Source organism: Pipistrellus hanaki (genome assembly GCF_964339955.1).
Source record: "Pipistrellus hanaki genome assembly, chromosome: 3".
Taxonomy (NCBI): Eukaryota; Metazoa; Chordata; class Mammalia; order Chiroptera; family Vespertilionidae; genus Pipistrellus; species Pipistrellus hanaki.
Window position 1 is genome coordinate 102,212,034 of NC_140505.1, and position 24,911 is coordinate 102,236,944.

Here is a 24,911-nt window from a genome sequence, read left to right on the forward strand (position 1 = left end):
CCAAGGTCAGGGCCCCTCACTTTCCATCCTGTTCCCTCCACAGTCCCGTGCCCCTCGTGCAGGCAGAGCACTTGGATCTAGTTGCCTGTCCTTTCCCCAAGACCACTCTCTCTTGATGACCAGCTTTGGAGTGAGCCTTCGAGGCAGGCAGTGACCGCCCTCCGGCTTTGTTCTTCTCCTTCACCGTTGTGACGGCCTTTCCGGGGCTTTTGCCTGTTCACCTCTGTGGACCAGCACTGGCCCGTCATACCCGCTCCCCACAGAGGGCTGCTTCCGGAGGCCCGCGCCAACACTCTCCAGCCAGGCCAGGCAGCTTCTGCAGAATCCCTCTGGCCTGCCCTGGTCCTCCAGGCATGGTGGGCTGCCCGACAGCCACGGCCCACAGTCTCCGACGAGGGTCTGTTGGTTTTCACCACCAGCAGCTGCATGTTCTCATGTTACTAAAATCTCTCTCTCAATTGCTGAAGCTGTGTAACAAATTAGCTCAAATCTGAGACACCTAAAATGATGACAACATTTATGTTTGTTCACAAATCTGGTGGGTTTGGCAGGCAGGGCTCAGTGGGGTTGCTCTGCTCAGGCGGCAGCACCTTCCGGCAGGGCTGGAGTCCCGGGAAGTGTGGCCACTCACGGGGCTGGCAAATGATGGCGCTGCTGGCTAAGACTTTAGCTAGATCTACACCCTGCATGTGGCCTCTCCAGAGAGCCGAGGCTTCCTCACAACATAATGGGTGAGCCCGGGAGCAGCACTCTAAGAGAGGTCTAGGCCCACTACCTTCTAAGACTTGGGCCAGAAGTCAGAACGCAGCCAGGCAACCCCCAAATCTCACCCAGCTTCCGGAGCGGGGGGGGGGGGGGGGGGGGGAGGTGGGGGGGACGGGGGTGAGGGGGGACGGACAGCCTCCACCTCTTGACCTGGAGTGGCAGAGTTCTGGAAGAGAATGTGGGCCCAGTATTACTGTCATCACACTTTTGGAAAATCAGTCTGCTGTGGACATGTTTCGAAATATGAACTTGTTCCATCGTGGATATGTACAGTTTAAATTCCCGCCCCCTCCTATCCCTGGCCACCCCGGGACCCCATCCCTCGCCAGGCTGGCCATCCCTGTGGGCACCGCTACCTCCAAGACCCTACAGTTTAAATTTTGATAAATGCCATGTTTCTCTGAAAATAAGACAGTGTCTTATTTAATTTTTGCTCCCAAAGATGCGCTAGGTCTTATTTTCAGGGGATGTCTTATTTTTCCATGAAGAAGAATACGGTACACATTTATTGTTAAATGAAAATAAAGGAAATCTATTACCTGTATATGGTATGCTAGTATGGTAGTTGTCAACACAAACCAGACAAACTGTGAATCCTACAGTATCAAGAATTTACTCATTTATTCAATGACAATCATGTCATCATCTTCTGGAACATCATCATAACAATCCAATTCCCGAATTTCCTGGTGAATTTCTTGTGACTCCATTTCTTTCAGAATCAGTGAATCAAATCTCTCACGTTTAGCAATAGCACTATCTTTAAATGAGTACTTCTTGTCAAGGTAGCCTGCTCGCAGTGCATTTGCAATGCAACTGTCAGTGATTTTCTCCCATGAATTCTTCACCCAAGTCACAACTTCTTGCAGTTTAGGTTTCACAAAGTTTCCAGGCTGATTTCTCTCCATTCTATTTTCAATATAGTCATTAATTTCCATGCAAATTGTCTTTGAATGGCTTGTTTATTGCAATATCAAGAGTCTGGAGATAGGCCTTCATTCCTGCGGGAATCATTATCTGATCTATTTTTCTTTTGTGAAGAAATGTCTTCATGTTTTTAGTTCGGTGAGTGCTGGCTGCATCCCAGACCAGCAGACCTCTTTGGCTCCCTCGCATAACAAGCTGCAGCATTAAATCGACCCTCTTCCTTATAATTGCTTGTGTGGCCCAGGCCTTTTCAGTTTCAAGAATAAAGCGCCCAAAACACATTCAATATTTTCCTTCTTGCCCTTAGAAATGATTAAAGGTGGGATTTTAGTGCCATCCAGACGAATTGCCAAAATACAGGAAACACGTGCACTTTTGTAAGCAGTGGAGGGAATGTACACTAAAGAGGCACCCCGCTGTTCAATTGTTGTTTGAGATGATTGGCCCATAAACACTGCAGTTTCATCCATAGCAATCATGTTGGAAAGATTGTATTTAGAGAAGTCAGCATCATCAATAAAGGACTTGAATGCAAGTGCTCGCTTAATAACTTGAGTATCTTCCAACCTAAACAATGTTGTAGATCTTCTTAAAGACAGTTCACTTCGCTGAAGGAAATTGTCCAGCCAGTGTTGTGATGCTTTGAAGTCTTGGGGCTATGTCAAACTGTGGTGTCATTGCAAGGGCAAATTCTTGAATCTGAGCCCTATTCACAACCAAAGCTTTTGCTCTCCTGTCAACAACCCACTCACAGATCATGTCTTCCAGCTCAGAAAATAATGGTTGCTGACCTGATCCACACTTGTGCTTTTTAACATTTCCCTTGTCCACTTGTTCAATGAGGTTACCATACTCTGCTCACCATTTTTGGACCAATCGGCTACTCAACATCTTCTCTTTGCCAAAAGCAGTAAGATTTTGGCCCCAAGAGTCTTCCACGATTCCTGTTTTGTACTCCACAAAAAGCTTTTTCTTTTTGCGCTCATTTCTAGGGGTAAAATAAGGAATTGGGGAATCAAGGTTGGGGGAGGAAGATCACTTAAAATGACACAGGGGGGCTCAGAGGGTGGAATCAAAATGGCACAGGAGAATCAGAGGGGGAATTACCATTTTAGTAACCCCTTTTGATCCTCCTCTGTCATTTTGATTGCCCCCTCTGATCCTCCTGTGTCATTTTAAGTGATCCCCCTTCCCCCACTCCTGTGCCACTGAACACCTTTACCAGACATTCCCCCTACCCCTTTATCAGACATTTACCTCCTGGGGCCTGCCTGGGGACTGTCACTGGGCTTGCTGGGGCCTGGATCTGGGCTGGAGCAGGGTCTGCCACTGACTGAGAACCTTCAGTCATCATGAGGGCGGCCGCAGCATCAGGTAGTGTCACCAGAGACAGACCAGCACTCACCACCTTCCCCGCGTCTGTCAACTCTAATCCTTCTGTTCTTCTACAAGCATCTGCGAAAGTCTCTTCCTCTCTCCCACCCCGCACTCACCGCTCACTCCGACCTCCGCTCCGCCTCCACATAGCAGTGACGTCAGGACTCTGTGTAAAGTCACTGGTTGCTAGATGCCAGTTGGGGAGGCCCTAGGGACCAGTTTATGGTAAATTAATTTTTATTCTGAGACAGAGCCTGGGGGGTGGGGGGGCTTATTTTTTGGGGGATGCCTTATATTTCACTCAGAAGGAAACCTGTAAGTAGGTCTTGTTTTTGGATGATGTTTTATTTTCGGGGAAACACGGTGTTTGTTAATTGCCCTTCAGGGGCTGGGTACCAATTCACTCTCAGTAGAGGAGCATGAGAAACACATATTTGTTTAAGGAAGTAATGAAAAGGATGGAGAAATTCAAATTAAAACCACAATGAGATATTACCTCACACCTTTTAGAATATCTATCATCAATAAATCAACCAAGAACAAGTGCTGGTGAGGATGTGGAGAAAAGGGAACCCTTGTGCACTGCTGGTGAGAATGCAAGTTGGTTCACCCCCTGTGGAAAGCAATATGGAGTTTCCTCAAAAAATTAAAAATGGAACTGCCTATGGCCCAGTGATTCCACTTCTGGGAATTTATCTGAAGAAACCAGAAATGCTAATTCGACAGAATATATTCAGCTGTGTGTTCATTACAGCATTATATACAATAGCCAAGATTGGGAAGCAGTCCAAGTGCCCATCGATACATGAGGGGATAAAATAGCTATGGTACATTTACCCCACTGTAGAATACTATTACACAGTGGAATACTATCTACATATATAAAAAGGCAGTGACCATGATGACTGAAAACCAGTTGACTGAACATCAGGCTGCGTGGAGTGATCATGCTGACAGGGAGGTGCAGGAGGTTGGAGGTGACCAGGCCAGCAGTGGTGGTTGGAGGGGGGGGAATTAGGGGTGACCAGGCCGGCAGGGGGCAGTGAAGGGCGACCTGGCCAACAAAGGGGAGGGGGTGTTAGGGATAATCAGGCCAGCGGGGGGGGGGGGGGGGGGGGGCAGTTAGGGGTGAACAGGCTGGCAGGTAGGTGAGCGGTTAGGAGCCAGCAGTTCAGGATTGTGAGAGGAATGTCCAAGGGGTCCCAGATTGGAGAGGGTGCAGGCTGGGCTGAGGGAACATCCCACCCTGTGCATGAACTCAGTGCACTGGGCCTCTAATTCTTCCATAAAAAGGAAGACAATCTTACCCTGTGAGGCAGCATCGATGGACCTGGCGAACATTTTGCTAAGTGAACAGAGAAAGACAAGTACCATATTTCACTCATATGTGGAATGTAATGAATAGACTGAACTACCAAGCAAAATAGAGACATACTTATAGATAGAAAGCAGACAGGCAGTTCTGGTGATGGGGGATGGGGGTGGGGGTGGGGGTGTGTGGAGGGATTGAGCAAAAAAGAAAAAAGAATGAGAACTCATGGACAACAGAGTGGAGATTGGAGGAAGAAGGAAATAGGTGGAGAGAACAGAGGAGGTAAATGGTAGTGGGGGAAAAATAAAATAACATTAATAAAGTTTAACCAGAAGAAAAAAAAAAAAAAAAAGAACAATTGAGTGAAGCACTATGAAGCTGGTCTTCAGAGAAACAATCATCTGGCCACTGGGGGGCAGTGTGTTCCCACAGAAGCTCAGGGAGGGGCCCTCTGAAAGGAGCTGAGGAGGAGGAGCCAGGAGTCTCCCTACAGTGGAGAGAGGGGGTGGGGCCGGGGGAGGCGGGTAATTCCTGGTTGGTACCTCACCGGGCGAGGGAAGACAGGACCACAGCTTTGCATTTCGTTGGCTCTTTTGGCAGAGGAGGCCCCTGGTCCTTGTGTAAGTCAGTCCAGAAACACAGGCCCAGAACTCAGAACACACCTGGCTTCTTTGGGGGCCTCAGGGGAGTTGAGGCAATTCCTTCAAAAGCAGATTTCCAAAATGTTGTGTGTTTTTTTGTTGTTTTTTTAAGGCTACAAATGCCAGGGCAGGCACCGCCAGGGAGCACTGAACCCCATCTTGTAACACCTTCCCAGGGTGATTCCCCCTGCATGTAAGACTCTGTCAGTTCCAGGAACGCCTCTAAGTCACCAGGACCTGCACCTCGCCTGCATTATCTCTCCTGCCCAGGGAGGGCCAGTGGCCCTGGGTGTGGTATCCAGGGGCGTCAAGCAAGATTTTGCCATCCCCATGGGCAGAGCCACCTGCTTCTCTGTCTGTCCCCATGGTGTGTCTGCTGACCTTCACATCCTGAGTCCCCCAGGCCACTCGGGTCGTCCATCGCCTGCGCCTGACACATCCACCTCTCTGTCTCCCTCTCCGTCCTGTGTCCTGGCAGAGAGCCACGGCCACCCAAGCTCAAGGGTGCCTGTGTGACAGGCTGCACGCACCACCCACTTCCCCCGGGCGATGGCCCGCAGGAGGGGCCAGGCTGAGCGGCTGCCCCTTCCCAGCAGCTCCGAGGGGCCACGCCCAGCCTCCTGCCGCCCTAACTCCACTTCTCCCGTGGCAGGAAACAAAGCAGGGCGTTTTGACAAGACAGCGTGGATGTCACAATGATTCCATGGGGTATGAGTTTCTTAAAAAACCAGTGAGGTGGCAGATGTCCTCCTACCCTCCTGGAATGTTACCTCAACCACTGAAGTCCAGAGCGCAGCCCAGAGAGGGTGTGGGGCGTCAGGGACAGTCCCCGAGAAGCAATAAAAGGTTTCTGGACATTGCAATGTGCTCTTAGTCTACGTTAGGGGCCAGCGGGCCTCTTTGGCTGTCCCTGCAGCCTGCAATGAAGAGGCCATGCTGTCACTTGCATTAAGCTCATCTAATTGTGGGGGTCCCTGTGGCTCCAACCCGCCACTTTCCACTCACAGCCCTGCCTCCCTCAGCTCGGAGGCACAGCAGCGGTGCGGGCCGGCCAGCGGACCATGAATCTCCAGCGAAGCCCCCCGCGCCCCCCCGCCCCAAGGCCTGCGTGGGCTGAAGCTGAAGGAGCCCAGTCACATCAGGAAGGCCTTGCTTTGACCTCAGTTCTGTGTCGCTGGGCCGATGGCTGGGCCTCAGTTTCCGCTCCTAGGAACCGGATGGCAGTTCTCTCTTCATAGAATCCCTGTGAATTAAACCAGAGGGCAAATGCAGCCAACTCAGCACGATGCCAGGCACCCCACTCCACTCCTCCCTTCACACCCACCCCCACCCCCGCCCTGCCCTTCTCTGACCTTGAAGCCCAAACACGGGCTTCCAAACAGGAAATGCAGGCGTTTTGGCCTCACTCACAGCAGAGGGTCAGGCTGAGACTCAGCACCGCGGAGCCGCGGCCGCCCATTTGCACGTGTCCCCGAGCCTGGGGGCCGCAGTGACAGAGTGTTCGGTGACCCGTCCCTCAGGGGCGCATGGTGTCAGCACCGAGTGCCCTCGCCGTTAGGGCCAGTGACTGGGTCATTTTCTGTCTGATTACACGGGTGCTGGCTTCACCCTGCCCCCTCTCCCCGTGGTGGTGGCCGCGGGCCTCAGCGGGCTGGCACTGTCTCCCTCTCCTCCGCTGACCGCTTCCTGCCCCCTCGCTAACGCCCCTAAGGAGTCTGAGCACAGGGAGCCCCACCTCCTGACCCACAGGCCTGAGGAAGACGCTGGTGCCAACCTACTTTCACAGCCTTTCTTCCCAGGGCCTCAGAACAGGCAGCGCTGCTCCCTGGCTCCCTGTGGCTGGAATGAGCCCAGCGGGTCAGGCGGGGGAGGGCGGGCAGGCTCGGCTCCCGCCGCTCCGCCACACGGTCCTCCGTGTGGCCCTGGCCACCAGGCTGACCCAGACACCGTGGGAGGTCGAGGGCCACCAGTCTCTTTGGCCATGATAGTAGCAGAGGGCAGATAACAGGATTCCCAGCCTGGGGCCACCCCGAGCACATTTATTCTGCTTCCCATTTAAAGTCAGTTCGCTCACTGGGAAAGGGGCCTCAAGGAACCCGAAGGGAGCCAGTCAGCTCCACAGACTGACTGCACGTGAGGGAGAGGGACCTTCCTTCCCCACGCCAGGGCCCCGGCCCTGCCCGCCCCCAGCGACAGCATCTTTGTGAAGCGCTTTGCTGGCTTCCAGGCCGCCTTCGGTGCAGCCTGTCCCAGGGGGGCCAAGGGTCAGAGTTCCCGCCACTGTTATTTATGCCTCCAGCACCCCCACTGCTGGGGAGGAGGCCCGCGCAGCTGGGAGCGGCTGGAGGGACAGAAAAACCCACTGAGCAAACAGACCAGGGAGAAGTCAGGGGAGGAAATAAGGGCCGTGGAGAAAGATGAGGGAATTGCTAAGTGTGTGCTGAAGGCATCCATGAGAGAAGCCTTGGGGTCCTGAGCTGCGTGCGCCACACCGGCCTGGCCCTGCCCTGGGCTCCACTGTAGCAGAGTTAGAGTTCCACTCCAGCCAGGGCGAGGTGAAGGCTGGCATCGATGGAGACAGCGCACTTTGGGGGCAGCAAGATCAGCCCAACGGTTCTCCTCCTCGGCACTGCGGACGGGAGCTGAATGGAGTCTGTGAACCACCTGTTCCAGGACCACAACATCTCCCGGTGCTTTGTGCTGCCTAGGCCCACCATGACCAGGGAGTGGCTGGGGAGCTGGGTCAGCATGTGGGCTGCAAATGACGGGAGAGCTGCCCTGGCAGGAACATGGGCTCAGGCCATCAGATGAGAAATTAAAGATGCAATTCTGCATCCCTGCCCCTGAGGTCCAAAGATGGAAAGGACCAGGTCATAATTCAGCCACCTCTGTGGGCTCCGGGGGGAGGGGGAGCCTCAACTGCCATCATCCAGGCATTAGAGGGAGACAGCTGCCTGCTGTGGTGAGTCTGGGGCCCAGCAGCATGTCCATTTGGTGCCCAGCTGGCTGCCCCGCAGCCCAGATCACTGTAGGTGGCATCACTGGGCTCCTAGCAACTACAGCAAGGCAGGTGCTCCTGAAGCTGGTATTCCCGAGGACCACTCTAAGTCATGGAGTGATCTGTGCATCTCAGAGTCTCAAGACTTCACTCAGTCGGTTTGAGACGGAGCCCAGGCACCTGGATTTTACATGCATCCCAGGCATCTTTGATGTGAGTGTGTCTTGCCTGGTATCTCGGCATTCAGGGGCATTTTGGCTCAGATGCGTTTTACAGCGGTGTCTGACAGGACTCATACCTCCACTAACTTCCTTGGGCTTCTGCAACCCTAGTGCTGCCTCCAAAGTTTAGTGTGGCAGGGTCTGGCCAGGCTGGAAATGGAAGCAGATGTGGGGGCGGGTGGGAGGTGGAGGGTGGGGCAGGGGAAGGAGCCACAGCTGGGAGCTCCAGGGGACGGATGGTGATGGGTGGAGGATGACAGCCACGTGAGGATAACAGGATATGACGCAGGTGCGGCACGAGAGCCCCAGGAGCAGGGAAAGGAGGCCCAGGGCTGCTGGAGCTGTGCCAGGGCCCGGGGCTCAGTTTGACCAGCGACAGAGCTGCTGCCAGGACAGGCCTGCGGCCACATGGGGGCGCTCGAGGAAGGGGGGCTGGGAAGGGGTCTGGGTGTGAGCAGTCAGCTGTTCTCCTGGGAATGAGCCCCCCTTGACTCACTCACTGTGCTATTCCTGGCCCCAGTCCTGCAGGCGATGTCCTTGTAACTCTCTAACTTGCTAATCGAGTGAATGCCTAGGTCCTTGAAATATTAAAAGACATTTCAAAGGAGCTGAAAATTGACACCCTAACTTAATCAACAAGATTGTAAGGTTGATTTCAAAAGGGCAGAGGTACATTTCCCACCATCAAGTGCACACCGGAAAGACAGCGTCTCACCCATGTAAATGCTAAGTTACACTCACATTTCAGAATGTGTAGGCCACATACTCTCAAATTGCTTGACTTCTATTTAAACCTGTTTTAGGCCAGAACAGCTGAAGCACATCCTAGAATATTAAATGCTTTTAAATGTCACTTCATGGCAAGTACCAGTTGGTAGGTTTTATTTTATTTTTTTTTGTAGTTAAAAGTATATGTTTTATTTATTTTTTTTCAAGAAAAATATCTTCAATATAATGTTACATGCCATAAACATTAATATCTTAAGAAAAATTATTTTAAATATGATAATGTTACATGCAATACCAATAATTCAAGAAAAATGGTCTTACTGGTACATATAACATGCAATAAACATTGATATTTCAAGAATAAAAGGATTTTAAGTACAATATCACCAAAACTGTGCTAACATAGTATCCTATCTAATAAAAGAGTAATATGCAAATTAACCATCATTCCACTTCATCCACAAGCCATGCTCACAAGCTAATCAGGAGCGAGTATGCAAATAAACCCAACCAAGATGGCTGCAGCCACAGAGAGCAGGAGAGAGGCTTGGAGGAAGCCAAGCTTTCTGCACATCCTGGCCGGCCCAGGCCTCTGCTATAAAGTTTCAATTATAGAAGATAAATAAATTCTAACAGAAATGGCTGTCACCATGGAGCGAGTAGAAGGCTTGGCTCCACTCCAGGCTACAAAGTCTCAATTGTAGAAGATAAATAAATCCCAGATCCCAGGGCCTCAACTTGGGTCGCCAGAGGGCATAACTGGCCTGTAAACCACCACAGGCCCTTCACCCAGGCTGCGCCACACCCCAGGGGAACCACCACTCTGATCCAGGACACCCTTCAGGGCAAACCAGCTGGCCCCCACCCATGCACCAGGCCTCTATCCTATTTAATAAAAAGAGTAATATGCAGATTGACCATCACTCCAACACACAAGATGGCTTCCCCAATGTGGTCAATGATACTGCCCCCATGTAGACACAAGATGGCCGCCACAAGATGGCCAGCAGGGGAGGGCAGTTGAGAGGGACCAGGCCTGAAAGGGAGGGCAGTTGTGGGTGATTAGGCCAACAGAGGAGGGCAGGTGGGAGAGACTAGGCCTGCAAGGGAGGGCAGTTGGGAGCAATCAAGCCTGCAGGGGAGGGCAGTTAGGGGTGACCAGGCTGGCAGAGGAGGAAAGTTGGGGGCGACTGGACCTGAAGGGAAGGGCAATTGGGGAGACCCAGGCCTGGATGGAAGGGCAGTTATGGTGACCAGGCCTGTAGGGGAGGTCAGTTAGGGGTGACCAGGTAGGCAGAGGAGGGAAGTTGGAGGCAAATAGGCTGGCAGGGGAGCAGTTAGGCATCAAACAAGCTGGCAGGGGAGTGGTTAGGGGGTGATCAGGCTGGCAGACAGAAGCTGTTAGAGGAAATACGAAAAATAGGCAGGCGAGCAGTTGGGAGCCAACAGTCCTGTATTGTGAGAGGGATGTCCCGGATTAGAGAGGGTGCAGTCTGGGCTTAGGAGCCCCCCTCCTCCATGCATGAATTTCATGCACCGGGCCCCTAGTGATATCATAAAAGTTGTAGGAAATATTAAAAATCTGCAAATAATAGGATTACTTCTATTATATTCTAGAATATTTTCCCCCTTTGGCCCTATTTTTATTCATCAGTTTATGTTCATTATATTCCACAAATGAGTGAGATCATATGATATTTATCTTTCTCCAACTGGCTTATTTCGCTTAGCATTATGCTTTTAAAATCTCTTTTGTCAGATATGAGTATTGCTACTCCAGCTTTTTTTCTTTTTCTTTTCCATTTGCATGGAAAATTATTTTCCATCCCTTCACTGTCATTCTATGTGTGTCTTTTGTTTTGAGATGGGTCTCTTGTAGACAGCATATAGTTGATTCATGTTTTTGCATCCATTCAGCCATCCTACACCTTTTGATTGGAGTATTTAACCCCTTTTCATTTAGAGTTATTATTGAGAGGTACTTATTTGTAGCCATTTTAATTCTGTATGGCTAAGTTTCTCGCTCAGCAATCCTTTACACTGCAGTGTTTCCCAAACTTTTGACATATGTGTACCCTTCTATAATTTTCGTAACGCTGAGTACCCCTCGTACTCATGAGAACGTAGAATTAGGAGCAGCTAAGCACGGTGCAGTGCATATCCCCACCAAACTCTTCCCGTACCCCTGGGGTTACATGTACCACACTTTGGGAAACACTGCCTTACAGCAATCCCTTTAGCATTTCTTATAATGCTAGCTTGGTGGCGATGAATTCCTTTAGGCTTTTTTTTTTTTTTTTTTGTCTGGGAAGTTTTTTATTTGGCTGTCTATTTTGAATGATAGCCTTGCTAGATATAATAATCTTGGTTTCAGATTCTTTCTTTCCATTACCTTGAGTACTTCATGCCATCCCCTTCCGGCCTATAGAATTTCTGATGAGAAACAGGTGTCAGCCTTATGGGAACTCCTTTGTCAATAACAGTTTTCTTTTCTCTTGCTGCCTTTAAGATTCTCACTGTCTTTAATTTTTGGCATTTTAATTATGATGTTTCTGGGTGTGGGTCTATTTGGGTTCTTCTTTGGGGTTCTCCATGTCTCCTGAACTTGTGTGACTTTTTCCTTTACCAGGTTAGAAAAGTTTTCTACCATCATTTCTTCAAACACCTTCTCTATTCCTTTCTGCCTCTTCTGGCACACTTATTATTTTAATACTAGAGGCCTGCTGCACAAAATTTGTGCATGTGGGTGTGTGTGTCCCTCAGCTCAGCCTGCACCCTCTCCAATCTGGGACCCCTTGGGGGATGTCCACCTGCCAGTTTAGGCCCAATTCCTGTAGGATCAGGCCTAAACTTGCAGTCAGATATTCCTCTCACAATCTGGGACTGCTGGCTCCTAACCACTCACTTGCCTGCCTGCCTGATTGTCCCTAACCACTTTGCCTGCCAACCTAATAGCCCCCTAACCCCTCCCCTGATGGCCTGATTGACACCTAACTGCTCCCCTGCTTGCATGATCGTCCCCAACTGCCTTCCCCTGGGGGTTGAGGGACTGGGGGACTCTGGCTGGGTGAGGCGGGGATGAGGGGACTGGGCACCACCATCTTTGTGAAGGTGTGGCAGTTAATTAGCATATTTCCTCTTTATTGGCTGTGGGTACTGCTATTTTGTGAGGGCGTGACAGTCAATTAGCACATTCCCTCTTTATTAGATAGGATTGTTACATTTCACATTGTTTCACAGCTCCCTTAAGCTGTCCTCCTGTTTTTTGTTTCTTTTGGTTTTCTAATGGAGTATTTTCAACTCTGTCTTCTAATTCACTGATTTGATCCTCAGCTTCCCCCAATCTGCTGTGTATTCCTCCCAATGTGTTCTTTATTTGTGTTATGTCATTCTTTATCTCAAACTGTTCTTTGTTCATAGTTTCTATATCTTTTTTTCATACTGTTGAGCGTTTTTAACATCATTACTCTGAACTGTTTCAGATAAATTTCTTATCTCTGCTTCATTTATCTCATCTTCTGGAGAATTCTTTAGTTCTTTCATTTGGGGGTTGTTTCTTTGTTTTCTCATTTTTATTTTTTTGGGTTTGTGACTGTGTATTAGGTAGATCCTCTACACCTCGGTAGGTTTTAAATGACTCTCAAGGGCATCCTATATAATAAAACCCTAATATGCAAATTGTCCCCTCGGGCTGTTGTTCAACCAAGAGTTCAACCAGGAGACCGGGAGTTCGACTGCTTGCTATGATGTGCGCTGACCAGCAGGGGGCAGTGCAGAACATGCTGTGTGTTGGCACTGCCGGCTCCCAGTGGGCCCTGACGAGAGCGGGACCATGGCAGGATGGTGTAGCAGGTGAGCAGGTGGTGCCCTGGCCAAGGTGGGTATAAGCGGGGTGACCATTGGTAGTGGCGGGGGGTAGGGCCACCGCCCAGCTCCCAGATGCTGAAGAAGCTGGGTGGGGGGACCGGGTGAAGGGGCAGCACCAGGCCAAGGTGGGGTGCCAGGCGGGGCTGCAACGCTGGGGGCATGAGCTGAGGCCTGATCTCTGTAGGCCACCCCAAGAGACCCCATCTGTGAATGAATTTGTGCACCAGGCCTCTAGTCTATATAGATATAAAAGGCTAAGCGACTAAGTGACCGTACAACTGTTCGGTAGGTATGACACACACCTACACCAGGGGGAGACACTCAACGCATGAGCTGCCGAACTGCGGTGTCTTGGCAGCTGCGGTTCTCAGGTGACGCAGCTGGAACCAAAGGAGGGAGCCCAATTTTGGGTGCATCACCAGAGAACCACACTCTCACAATCTGGGACCCCTCGGGGGATGTTGGAGAGTTGGTTTCAGCCGAATCCTCACAGGCCAGGCTGAGGGACCTCACCTGCCGGAAGGACCCCACTCACTCCGCAGACGACCTTCAATCTGCGGCACCACCCCAAGTGTGGCCGGGGAGGGACCACAGGAGGTTGGCTCCAGGGCGTGTCTGGCCCATCATGCCCAGTCCCGGCCCACCAACCACCTTCTAATTAATTTCCTTTCAATGTGCATGAATCCATGCACTGGGGCACTAGTATTTTCATAATTTTTCTCCATGGTAAACCATCTATCAATTCACCACTTTAATCATGGTCCTGTATTTGAAGCTAATTACTCAGATCACAAGTGCAGGGGCGGGGAGAGTGGGTGTTAGAAAGATAACATGCAAATATTCACAACAGAGAGCTACTGTGTTTTGGCAAATAGATTCTCTGTGAAGAAACATACTTTGAAAGTAAATCTCTTTCTCATTAAGTCCCTGTCCAGATACTTCAACAAGTTACTCACACCTCCATATTAAACATGTAAGTCTCCTCACGCTGCTGACATACCTCTGTATCATACCCTCTTCCGAGATACAAAGTTAGAGTGCAGTACACTGTGCCAGCTCAGGAGGAATACTTCCAGGTCTCACGATAAGAAATCAGGGAGTGATGATGTCAAGCAGTGGTTTTCAAATTTTTAGGCAGTGGGACACTTTTTTTTTTTTAAATCAAACAAACTCCAATAAAAATATAAATATTATTGTATTTGTACAGATTTATCCCTAAATTTAAAAGGCTCCATGATATTTGGTGGACATAAAAATTTGAGACCAGAAATGAGTCTGGCAATTTGTTGAAGTCGTTTCAACCTCCACATTATTTATGTACTGTGTTGTGCCTGCAGAGTTTTGAGACTATGCTGATTCATAGACACAAGGAGATGCAAAGCATACCATGCAATCCTTGGGTCCACTTAAGTAAGTTTTACTGCAGGATCCTTGCAAAACAAATTTGCCTGGCAGAAAAACTGAAATGTTGGTATCTATTGTAATTTGGCATTTAACAACAGTCTGCATTTTTAAAGTTACATTTTAAATGTTTTAAAAATAAACATTGCATCAAATATTTATTTATAGAACAAGACTCCTGGGAATGGAGGACTAGCCCATTCCAGACCAACTCTTTATAGATCCCTATAAACTGAACAAAGTATACAGCACAACTACTTACCATATCGAAGAGAAAGAAAAAAACCCAGGAAGATACCTGAGGAGAGCTGATGCTGGAAATAAAAAGTCTTTGGGTGCATTTCCTGTTTTTAATGACTTTTTGCTTGAGGACAGGCTCTATCCTGCCAAGCAGAGCAGCTAAACTTAAAACAGTAAACCCACACCATGCTGGCTTACCCCACAGTATCATGAGCTTAAAAAAAAAAGGACTAAGTGTAGAGTGACTAGAGTAGGTAGAAAGTGAGGAGAGAATCCTAGAAAGTAGAACCAGATTTACAAATTCTGTGTAAAACTTCCCCAACCTCTGGTTGATTCTATAACCAGACATGAGCAAGGCAAATTCAAATCAGCCTAGCTAAGAATTTGAGATTTCTACTGCTATCTATTGCAGGGGGTGGGGACTCGGGAATTTAAGATTACCCACGTTAACTGTCACCCTTAAAAAAAAACGGTACTCTTCCAAAGAATGTAATAGAATCCAGAATCTCCAAAATGTGTGATTCACAAAGTTATGATACAATCCAAAACTACTAGACATGCACTCAAGAGAAAAGGTAATCAATAGAGATTAATCCTGAAAAGATCTAGATGTTTGAATTAGCAGCAAGGATTTTTAAAAGTATACGTATGCTCAAAGAGTAAAGGAAAATAAGCTTGTAAATAAGTGAACAAGTGGGAAATCTAAGTAGAGAAACAAAGCTATAAAAAAGAACCAACAGGAAATTCCAAAATGGAAAAAAAACAATGTCTGAATAAAGGATTTACTAAATGAGCTTTAGAGCAAATTATCGATGACAGAATAAAGGGTCAGTGAACCTGAAAATAAATAAAATTGCCCAACCTGCAAAACAGAGAGAAAAATAAATTTTAAATTGAAAGACCCTCAAGCAATTGTGGGCCTACTTCAAAAGTTCTAATGTATGTGTCAAAGGAGTATAAGAAGGAGAGGACAGAAAGGGGCAAAAATATATTTGAAAAATAATGCCCAAATATTTCCCAAATATCATGAAAGACATACATTTACAGTCAAGCTCAGTGAACCCCAAGCAGAGAAAACAACACGTAAGAATGTGAAGCAACATTGCTGGTGAATGTGAATAGAATAACTACTTTGCAAAACTCTGGCAGTTTCTTGTAACAATAAAAATGCATCTACCTATGACATAGCAATTTTGCTCCTGAGAATTTATCCCAGATAGGATGAACACAAATGTCCATAAATTACTTGTGTAGGTCTTATCCAAGAAAACATAAACCCACTATGGCATATACTACAATGGAACACTAATCTGTAATAAAAAGGAATAAACAATGTATGCAATGATATGAATAAAAAGAAAAAACAAAAAAACAAAAAACAATGTCAAAAGAAGCCAGATGCAAAAGGATACATACTGTTTTATTTCATACTAGAGGCCCGGAGCATGAAATTTATGCGGGGGAGGAGGGGACCCCCTCATCTCAGCCTGCACTCTCTCCAATCCGGGACTGCTGGCTCCCAATAGCTCACCTGCCTGCCTGCCTGGTCACCCCCAACTGCCCCCTCCCTGCTGGCCTGGTCACCCCTTGCTGCCCCCCTGCCAGCCTGATTGCCCTCAACTGACCCCCTGCTGGCCTGGTCACCCCCAAAAGTCCCCCCCCCCCACCAGCCTAGTCACCCTTCACTGTTCCCCCTGACAGCCTAATCACCCCCAATTGCCCCACTGCTGGCTTGGTTGCCCCAAACTGCACCCCCACACACTGGTCTGGTTCCCCTAACTGTCCCCCCACCAGCCTGGTCACCCCCAACTCACCTCTGGTTGGCCTGGTCACTCCCAACTGCTCCCCCACCAGCCTGGTCACCCCACGCAGCCTGTTGTTCAATTGTTTGGTTGTCCCTCACTAACCCCGCGGCAAGCCTGGTCATAGGCAGCCATCTTGTGAGGGCATGAGGGTCAATTTGCATATTATCTCTTTATTATATAGGATATCCTATACAGTAAAACCCTAATATGCAAATTGACTGAACAGTGGAACAACCTGCAGAATGAATAGTCACTTTTATGGGCACTGACCATTGAGGGAGAGATGCTCAATGCAGGAGCTGAGTGGCAGTGCCAGGCGATCAGCCAAGGTGGGTGCCAGCAGGAGCCCCCCCAATCGTCCCACCTGCCAGTCACCCCACAGATGGCCCTGATCACCTGCCAGGCCCAGGGACCCTACCCTATATGTTGGGAACAGTCTCTTAGATTTAAAAACTAAAATCTGACAAGGCTACTCTGACACTGAAAAAACAGGATGATGCAGTGATGACATACATGGACTCTGGCTTGCACATTTTGTGGTCAGCCCTGATTTTGACACAACTATGTGACAAAGCCAATTACTTAACTTCTCTCTGCTTCAGTTTTTCTACCCATAAGATGAGGGAAATGGTTCTACTGCCTCAGAAGGATCATGTTATGTACTACTTTTTATAATCAGGGCAAAAAAATGTAGCTGCTCATATAACAGCAAGATGCTGTTCACCTGTATGAAAAGTATGGTCCCTGATGCATGCAGTATCCCAGATTGCGAGAGGGATGTCTGACTTCCGGTTTAGGCCTGTAAACCTCGAGGGCGCAGGTTAGGTTGGGGTATCCCTTTCTGCATGAATTTTGTGCACTAGGCCTCTATTAGAGGTCGGTGTATAAGATTCGTGCATGGGGAGAAAAGGGTGTCCCTCAGCCAAGCCTGCACCCTCTCCAATCTGGGACCCCTTGAGGGATGTCCAACTGTCAGGATCAGGCCTAAATGGGCAGTTGGACATCCCTTTCACAATCCAGGACTGCTGGCTCCCAACTGCTCTCCTGCCTGCTTTCCTGATTGCCCCTAACAGATTCTGCCTGCCAGTCTGATCACTCCCTAACCACTTCCCTGCCAGCCTGATTGCCCTTAACGTCCCTCCTCTGCCTGCCTGATCACCCCTAACTGCCCTCCCTTGCAGGCCTGTCCTTCCCATCTTGTGGTGGCCATCTTGTGTCCACATGGGGGCAGCCATCTTTTGTGTTGGAGAGATGGTCAATTTGCTTATTATTCTTTTATGAGATAGAGGCCTGGTGCCATGTGTGGCGACCAGTTGGTTTGCTCTGACAGGTGTCCCACATCAGGGTGGGGGTTCCCTTGGGGAGTGGGGTGGCCTAGGCAAGGGGCCTGTGATGGTTTGCAGTCCGGCCACGCTCCCTGGTGACCCAAGCAGAGGCCCTGGGATTTATTTATTTTCTATAACTGAAACTTTGTAGCCTTGAGTGGAGGCCAGGGCCAGCCAGGAAATTTAGCTTCCTCCATTGCCAGGGAAACCCAAGCCTCCTGCTTGCTCCATGGTTGCAGCCATTTTTGTTGGGGTTTATTTATCTTCTTTAATTGAAACTTTGTAGCCTGGAGCAGAGGCCTGGGCCGCCAGGGTGTGCAGGAAGCTTGGCTTCCTCCATTGCTGGGGAAACCCAAGCCTCTTGCTCCATGGCCACAACCATTTTTATTGAGTTATTTGCATACCCACTCCTGATTGGCTGGTGGGCATGGTTTGTGGGTGTAGCAGAGGTATGGTCAATTAGCATATTCCCTCTTTATTAGATAGGATATACATGTATATCCTAATAAAAGAGTAATATGCAAATTGACCATCACACCCTCGCAAATAAGGAGGGAATATGTTCATTTATTGCCACACCCGCAAAGATGGCAGCACCCAGTCCCCTCAGCCCCACTGTGGCAGCAGGCATGTGGCACAGCCAGGCCTGCTCCTAGGTAGGTCCAGGCACTCTGCATGCCTGCCTACGGAGTCCCCCAGTCCCCTCAGCCTCCCGGCCGCCCAGGGCTGGCCTCAGGGACAACCAAATGACTGAACAAGCAGGCTGCATGGGGTGCCCAGGCCGGTGGTGGAGGCCATGAGGGGTGACTAGCCTGGGAGGGGGGGGGGCAATTAGGGGCAACCAGGCCAGCAGGGGGGGCTGTTAGGGGTGACTAGGCTGGCATGGGGGGCAATGAGGGGTGATTAGACTGGTTCGGGGGGGCAACCAGGCAGGCAGGTGAGCGATTAGAAGCCAGTGCTCCAGGATTGTGAGAGGGATGTCTGACTGCCCATCTAGACAGGCAGGCAGACATCTCCCAAGGGGTCCCGGATTGGAGAGGGTGCAGGCTGGGCTGAAGGGACCCCCTCCCCCATGCATGAATTTCATGTACTAGGCCTCGTGTGTGTGTGTGTGTGTGTGTGTGTATCTCCAAGAATAGGCTAATCTATGCGGGGGAGGGGAGAGAAAGCTAAATAAACTGCTCCAGGGATTAGACTAGGAGAGACAGGACATGAAGGAGCATTCTATTCTGAGGCCACAGTAAGTTGTCTATCTTAATATGATTTGTGTTACATGAGTGTTACATTGTTAAAACTTGTTAAATGGTATTAAGGTATGTGTGTTTCACTCAAAGTTATCTTTTACCTTAAAAACATTAAGTGCAAATATTAAACTCTAATTAATGATATGGACACTGAAGTGTTCAGGAGTGAAGTATACTGTATACTTGAACTTACTTTGAAATGCATAAAATACAGTGACTTGATGAATGGGCAGATACGGGTATAGGAGCACTTACTGAACAATTGTAGTATTTTAAGTTTTTTCATAGTAAAACACTGAGGAAGAGGGATATGCGCCCAATTCTTAAAGGTCTATTGTGAAACAGGGGGTCCCAGTTGAAAATTCAGGAATTAAGAGACTGAGCTTTGAGAGCCAAGCAGTGCAAGTAATGGTGTTTACCCATCCTCAGCACTAGGGCAGAGCCAGCTGAACAGTAGGATGCCTTCCAAATAGAACAGTATGTCTGAGGTGTGAGGCTGTAAGATCCCTGAATAAGCCATAGGCTGCACACATGGAGAGCTTTGCTGTGCATCTGTGGCTGCCGCGGTGGTGGTAGCTGCTGGCTCAAACAGCTCCCCATCCCCAGTGCAGGACATGGAGACTCCACACCTCCGTCTCCAGTCACATTTCCTCTTCCTTCCGCGCCTTCCATTTCACTGACCTTTGGTTCCGTTACCATCCGGACTGTCCCTCCCACCTTAGGGAACGCAGAGGCTGCGTGCCCTGCTGGTGAGAAACTCCCTCTCCTACCCTTGGTCCCTCGCTCATTTCTGTTCATTCTTGGACCTCGGCTTCCGCTGGCCCACAGACCACACTGGGCACTCCCACTCCGCCCCAACTAAAGCACATGTGAAATGGTGTGTTACTTCTTTGACAGTATTTGATGTCTCTCTTTCTCCTTAAACTAGAGGCTCCAGGAGGGCAGAAACTGGCCAGCAGTGGACTTGTACAGGACAGTAATGGCTTACCTTCATAGCACTGTTATAAATAAGCCCAACCTTTTAGGGTTAAAAGTGTAATTTTATTTAGATGTTACTTGTACATAATCTATAGTAAGATATACAAACAGATAAAAATTGTTTAACAGAAATTTTTTTTAAGACCACTTTAAATTTAATTTACAATAGCATTGGTAACATTGCAGGATGACAGATACTCTGAATAGAAAACAAAAAGTTCTTGTTACTCTGGCTGATACGGTCCCACTAGCCTTTAATGGATTAAAATGTATCATGTATTTCAGCTGCAAATTATTACAAAACTTTCACAACCTAGCCACTGGGTGCTAAGAAAAGATTTTGATATTCTAAAAATTTACTAAAATGAAAATGTCAATTCTTTAACAGTATACTTTACCTAAAGGAAAATGTAAGGGTACCAAATCTTATGGTTTGGTTTTGGTCTAACAACAGAAAATCAACCATATCATGTTTGTGTCAGTAAAATGTATGACACTGACTGATCTCATCCCCTCTGCCTAACCTACTAATATGAAAGAAAGCTTGTAAAATATTAAACTAAAATATACATGGGAGGGAAGACTGGGGACAATTTAAAATTACCTTACAATAATATATAACTACTTTAAAATGTAAAATTCATAGGTATGAAATAAGCTTTTAAATGTTCTCCATTTGTCTTAGTAAATACTTATTGAAAATGAAAACCGAAAATTCAAAATATTCACTTTTTCTTTTTCATGTGATACCATGTTAGAAAAAGTCTAAATTTAAATTTTAGAATCAAATTTATTGAGAAAAATACTGCAAAAATAATCTAAATTGAATTTTAGTCCTTTGCCATTCTTTTGAAAGCTACATTACACGTCAGGGCAAAAGCTTTTTCACTAGTCAAAAAATCAAGTTGAAAATAACTTGTTGATTAAACTACAGGCAACTAGTAACTAATAATAGGCTTATAAATATTTATGAATAAAGTATCACTGATTTCACCGTAATGAGCTATGGACAGAAGAAATCCTTACTTAGATAGTAGCTTTACATATCTTCTCCATCCTGAGAACAGAAAGGACAGGAGAAGCAAAGAAGCATCACCCAATGTGAGTGCTAGAATTACACAGGTCACTCCTACTCCAAAGTACAAAAACCCAAAATACTGCAATAAAGACAAAATAAGACTAAAAAAAATGGTAAGTCCCAAGAATAATGCTAGAAATTAAAGATTCATTAATAAATTATTTCTTCTATTGAATAAAATTATGGTGAGAGCCAAATGGTGACTAGCTCCAAGATACAGAAACTCAAAAGTCATGTGCTGATGAAAAGTCTCGACGACCTGGCAGAAGCGTGGTCTTGGAAAGGGGGTGCAGACATGAGGCTTTCAGAGTTTCAAAATTTATGTGACTGAAAGCCAACGTACAGGCCTTCTGTGAGGACCGCGTACAGGCCAGCCAATGTCCGTGCTCTGGGGCCGGCTGACTTCCTCAGCTGCACTCGTTAGCACACTCCTTTAGCTACAGTCCTGTTCACAACCCTACCAACCACCCAAACAACTCTTCCGCTAAAGATTCCTTCCCCATGTCTGAGCGTCACTTGTACCTGCCGCTTGTTGGAAATGTGGGGTCTTGGTACAAATTCCTTAGTAAGTAAAGTGTCTTAGTGTTTTTGTGCTGTCTTTATAGTCAAAGCCTGGGTGTTTGTTTATGCTGGATAAGCAGTTATCCTGCATCCAAAATTACAGAGCATACGCTCTCATTCCTGAGTCTCCCCACGGTTTGCCTTCACCAAAAATATGACCCCCATGGGACCGTGGGGAGAACCACAGGAAGGGAAAGGTTACGGAAACGTAACCTGCTACAGCTACAGGTCTAATCTAACCTGAGGTGCTTTTTAAAATGTCATGTGCTGACGACAATGTGAGGAGAGAGCCCGTGCTTCCAGGACAGAGCGAAAGCCCGCTCCTGGGATGGACCCCTAACCTGGCCACAGCACAGGAGAAGCAGAGAGCTCTCAATGCCTACATCCGCCTACACTCAGGCTTTCAAAGTTCAGACCGAGGGCGGTGGGGAGCCGTCTGGAGCACTCGCTAGGGCGCACAGAGGAGCTCCCGGGAAGCAAAAGGCAAAGGTCTCCTTCGCACTCAGAGCCCACACTTGGCAGCTCTGCCCGGCGAGGCCGTGGCCCCCAGACCACGCAACCTGGCGGAGGCCCACACGGAAGGGCTGTCGAATGTTTCGAGCGTCATCGCCAATGGCCCCAGAGGGAAAAAGAACCCTGTTCTTCATTTTATTACTACCGAGCTGCTTACCTCTCACAAAAAGCATCCACAAGCACTGACTAAATGCCCACTGGGACTCCTGCCTGAGAAGGCCCTTCCAATTTCACATTTTATAAGAGCGTGCAGAGGAGTGTATTCAACAAAACATTCAAGGTCACAGAATGTACCACTCCAAGAAAATGAAAGCAGAAGCATTTGATTCTCTTTATTTGTTAAACCTTTCTCTCTGGAACCAACTTCTTCTGAAACACACACACAAAAAGTTGAAACAGTATCACTTACTGATTGGAAGACTTGGACACGTAGTCATATTTTCCGGCGTATAAGACGACCCCCTAATTTTACAGTTAAAACATAGGTTTAGGCCTATATTCGCTGTATAAGACTACCCCCCACTTCCGAGGCAACACCAGTTCTTTTTCTAATAGACCGCCTCTCTGACTCTGGCCAATCTGAGCAGGCTTTTTACTAGAACACAGTGTCGTCTTATACACCGGAAAATACGGTAATCTTGCTGAAGCCTAACACTAAGCAGTTTCACAAACACACAGCAAGTCTGCAGAATTATAAGGTACGAGTGAACCCAAACTGCACTGAACACTTTCATGGCCAGGAAAAAGGAAGTAAAAGGCTGTTTTTAGGGCAATGCAATAGTTACAGCGTCATTTCCTCAGGTGCAGCATGATTTTCTATGTGTAGTGGCACTTAAGTATTACACAGTAAATACTGAAAGAACCCAGAATTTTTGGATGTGCAAAAGCAATTATCACATTATTAATACAAAAGTTGCTAAGCTACAGGATTATAATACCACTATTTGGGTTGTTGAGACTAGTTAAAATTTTCAATTCACTTCCAACACACGGCTTCCTGGCTGTGCCCGCCCTCAGTCAGACCAGTCGTTTTCGTCCAGCTCCGAGTCGTCGTCAGAGTCGCTGTACTCCACGGCAATGCGTCTGGACAGGATCGTGGCCACGTCATTCCCGACCGGCTCGCGCTTGGCTTCTTGCTCACGCTGCTCTTGTACTTTTTTTAGCTGAATTCCTAGAAGACACAACACATAGTTTAGAATTAAATCCTTTTGCTTGCTCCAAATTAAGGAAAAACAAACTAGTAAGTCTACTTGACTTTTTTTCTTCTTCTATCGACACTAAGGATAAAAACAGTTTTGGAAATTTGAAGGGAGAAAAGCTTGGGAAATAGAAGTTTCATGACTTAAAAAAAAAAAAAGAATGTATATAACTATTTTTACAGCAAAGTAATGGGTGGACGGACACCTTTACAGAAGACCCATGAGCTGCACTGTCCAACACAGTGGCCACGAGCCACAACAGCTGTGGCCACCCGGCTGCACCGTGCACCAGCAAACACTGCACATATCTATCATTACAGAACACTCCCACACAGGCTTGGACAGCTCTTTGCTAACCTGTTGAGGTAACTGAGAAAACTTTGCTTAACAATTATTGTTAAAAATGAATATAAAATAAAACCATCTGCTCTCTTACCTAGTAACGGAATGGATCATGTGATGACTTAACGTGTGAATTCTTTAACTTTTTCTTTTGAATTAATTTCAGATTTATAGAGTAACAGTAACACTAGTATCAAAACGTTCCCATATGACATACATTCAGATTCCCCAATGGGTAACATTTGATCACACTCGTTTCAGCAATCTTTATCACTGTTATTAATACACACAGTTACTTTTTTTCTGGACAATTTAAAAATAAGTGGCATATAATTTGCTATTTTGCCCTTTACCCCTAAACTACTTCATGTGTAATTCCTAAAAAACAATTATTAAATTCAGAATATAAGCATAGATACAATGCTACCATTCAGTCTATAAATTTTATTTAAATTTTGCCAATAGACCTAATATAGCAAATGAAACAAGTTTCCATCAGTTTTGGGATTCAATACCAATCATCTGTTACATTAGTTGTGGTGTTTCCAATAATGATCCTTAATCTAGGCAGTTCTTCAGCCTTGGTGTTTTATGACCTGCAGTTTTGTAGAATGCTGTCAATATGGCTCCTCAGAGGTTTTCTCACGGACAGATATTTGCAATTATCACTCTTCCTGGGCAGGGCTCACACTGTCAAAATCAAAACACTGTCCTCTTGTGACCCCAAATTTGTTATCAACGAGGCATTAAATAGCTGTTTTTCTTAACAAAATCAAAATGCGTCAATGACATTCAAGACAGATGAGAACCCTGGGATCTGCAGGGGGCCTGCCCCCTGGTGCAGAGACACTGCACTGCGCCCAGCGACTGGGCAGCTCCTCAGCCTATGAGCAGCTTTCAGAGTATTTCCACGTGGGCGGTGACCCTAACCACGCGGGGGCTGCGGCGGGGGGTAGAGGACACATGGTGCGCAGCAGGGCTTAAGGCGGGGCTCTGGGGGAGGCCGGTGGGGGAGGCTCTGATCTGACAGAGGCGCTCTACCTTCACGGTTCATGTTTTGGGGCTTTGGTGTAGGACTTCCATCTGACAAGAGTTTTGCTGCTATGTAAATGTTGCAAACTACTGGCTTAGCATATCAAGCTAAAAATATGAAAAGTCTAAGACATATTAAATATTTATAAAATATCACTAAAATGAGCTCATTTTCTTTCATTTATACTTTTACCATTAGAATAGAATGCAGACAAAATAGTCAATGTTTATTTCCAGTCAAGTAAACCTTTCCTGAATTCTTGGTTCTTTATCACATGTGCTTACTTTGCATAGGCAAAACCACATTGCTGTTTTTTTAAAATGTCACATAAAGCTTCTTTAACCACATTCTAAAA

The 24,911-nt window shown here is 47.3% G+C and overlaps 1 protein-coding gene across 3 annotated transcripts in view; it reads right to left on the bottom strand.

Moving 5' to 3' along the window:
* Positions 1 to 19,871: 19,871 nt before the first annotated feature.
* Positions 19,872 to 24,911, bottom strand: part of WASF3 (WASP family member 3) — a 118,996-nt gene continuing 113,956 nt past the window's right edge. For all 3 annotated transcript variants that reach the window (XM_084876266.1, XM_084876268.1, XM_084876267.1), the window contains one exon: positions 19,872 to 23,153. In XM_084876266.1, the coding sequence (XP_084732392.1) occupies positions 22,996 to 23,153 (158 nt within the window). In that variant the 3' untranslated portion in view covers positions 19,872 to 22,995. The remainder of the gene's footprint in view (positions 23,154 to 24,911) is intronic.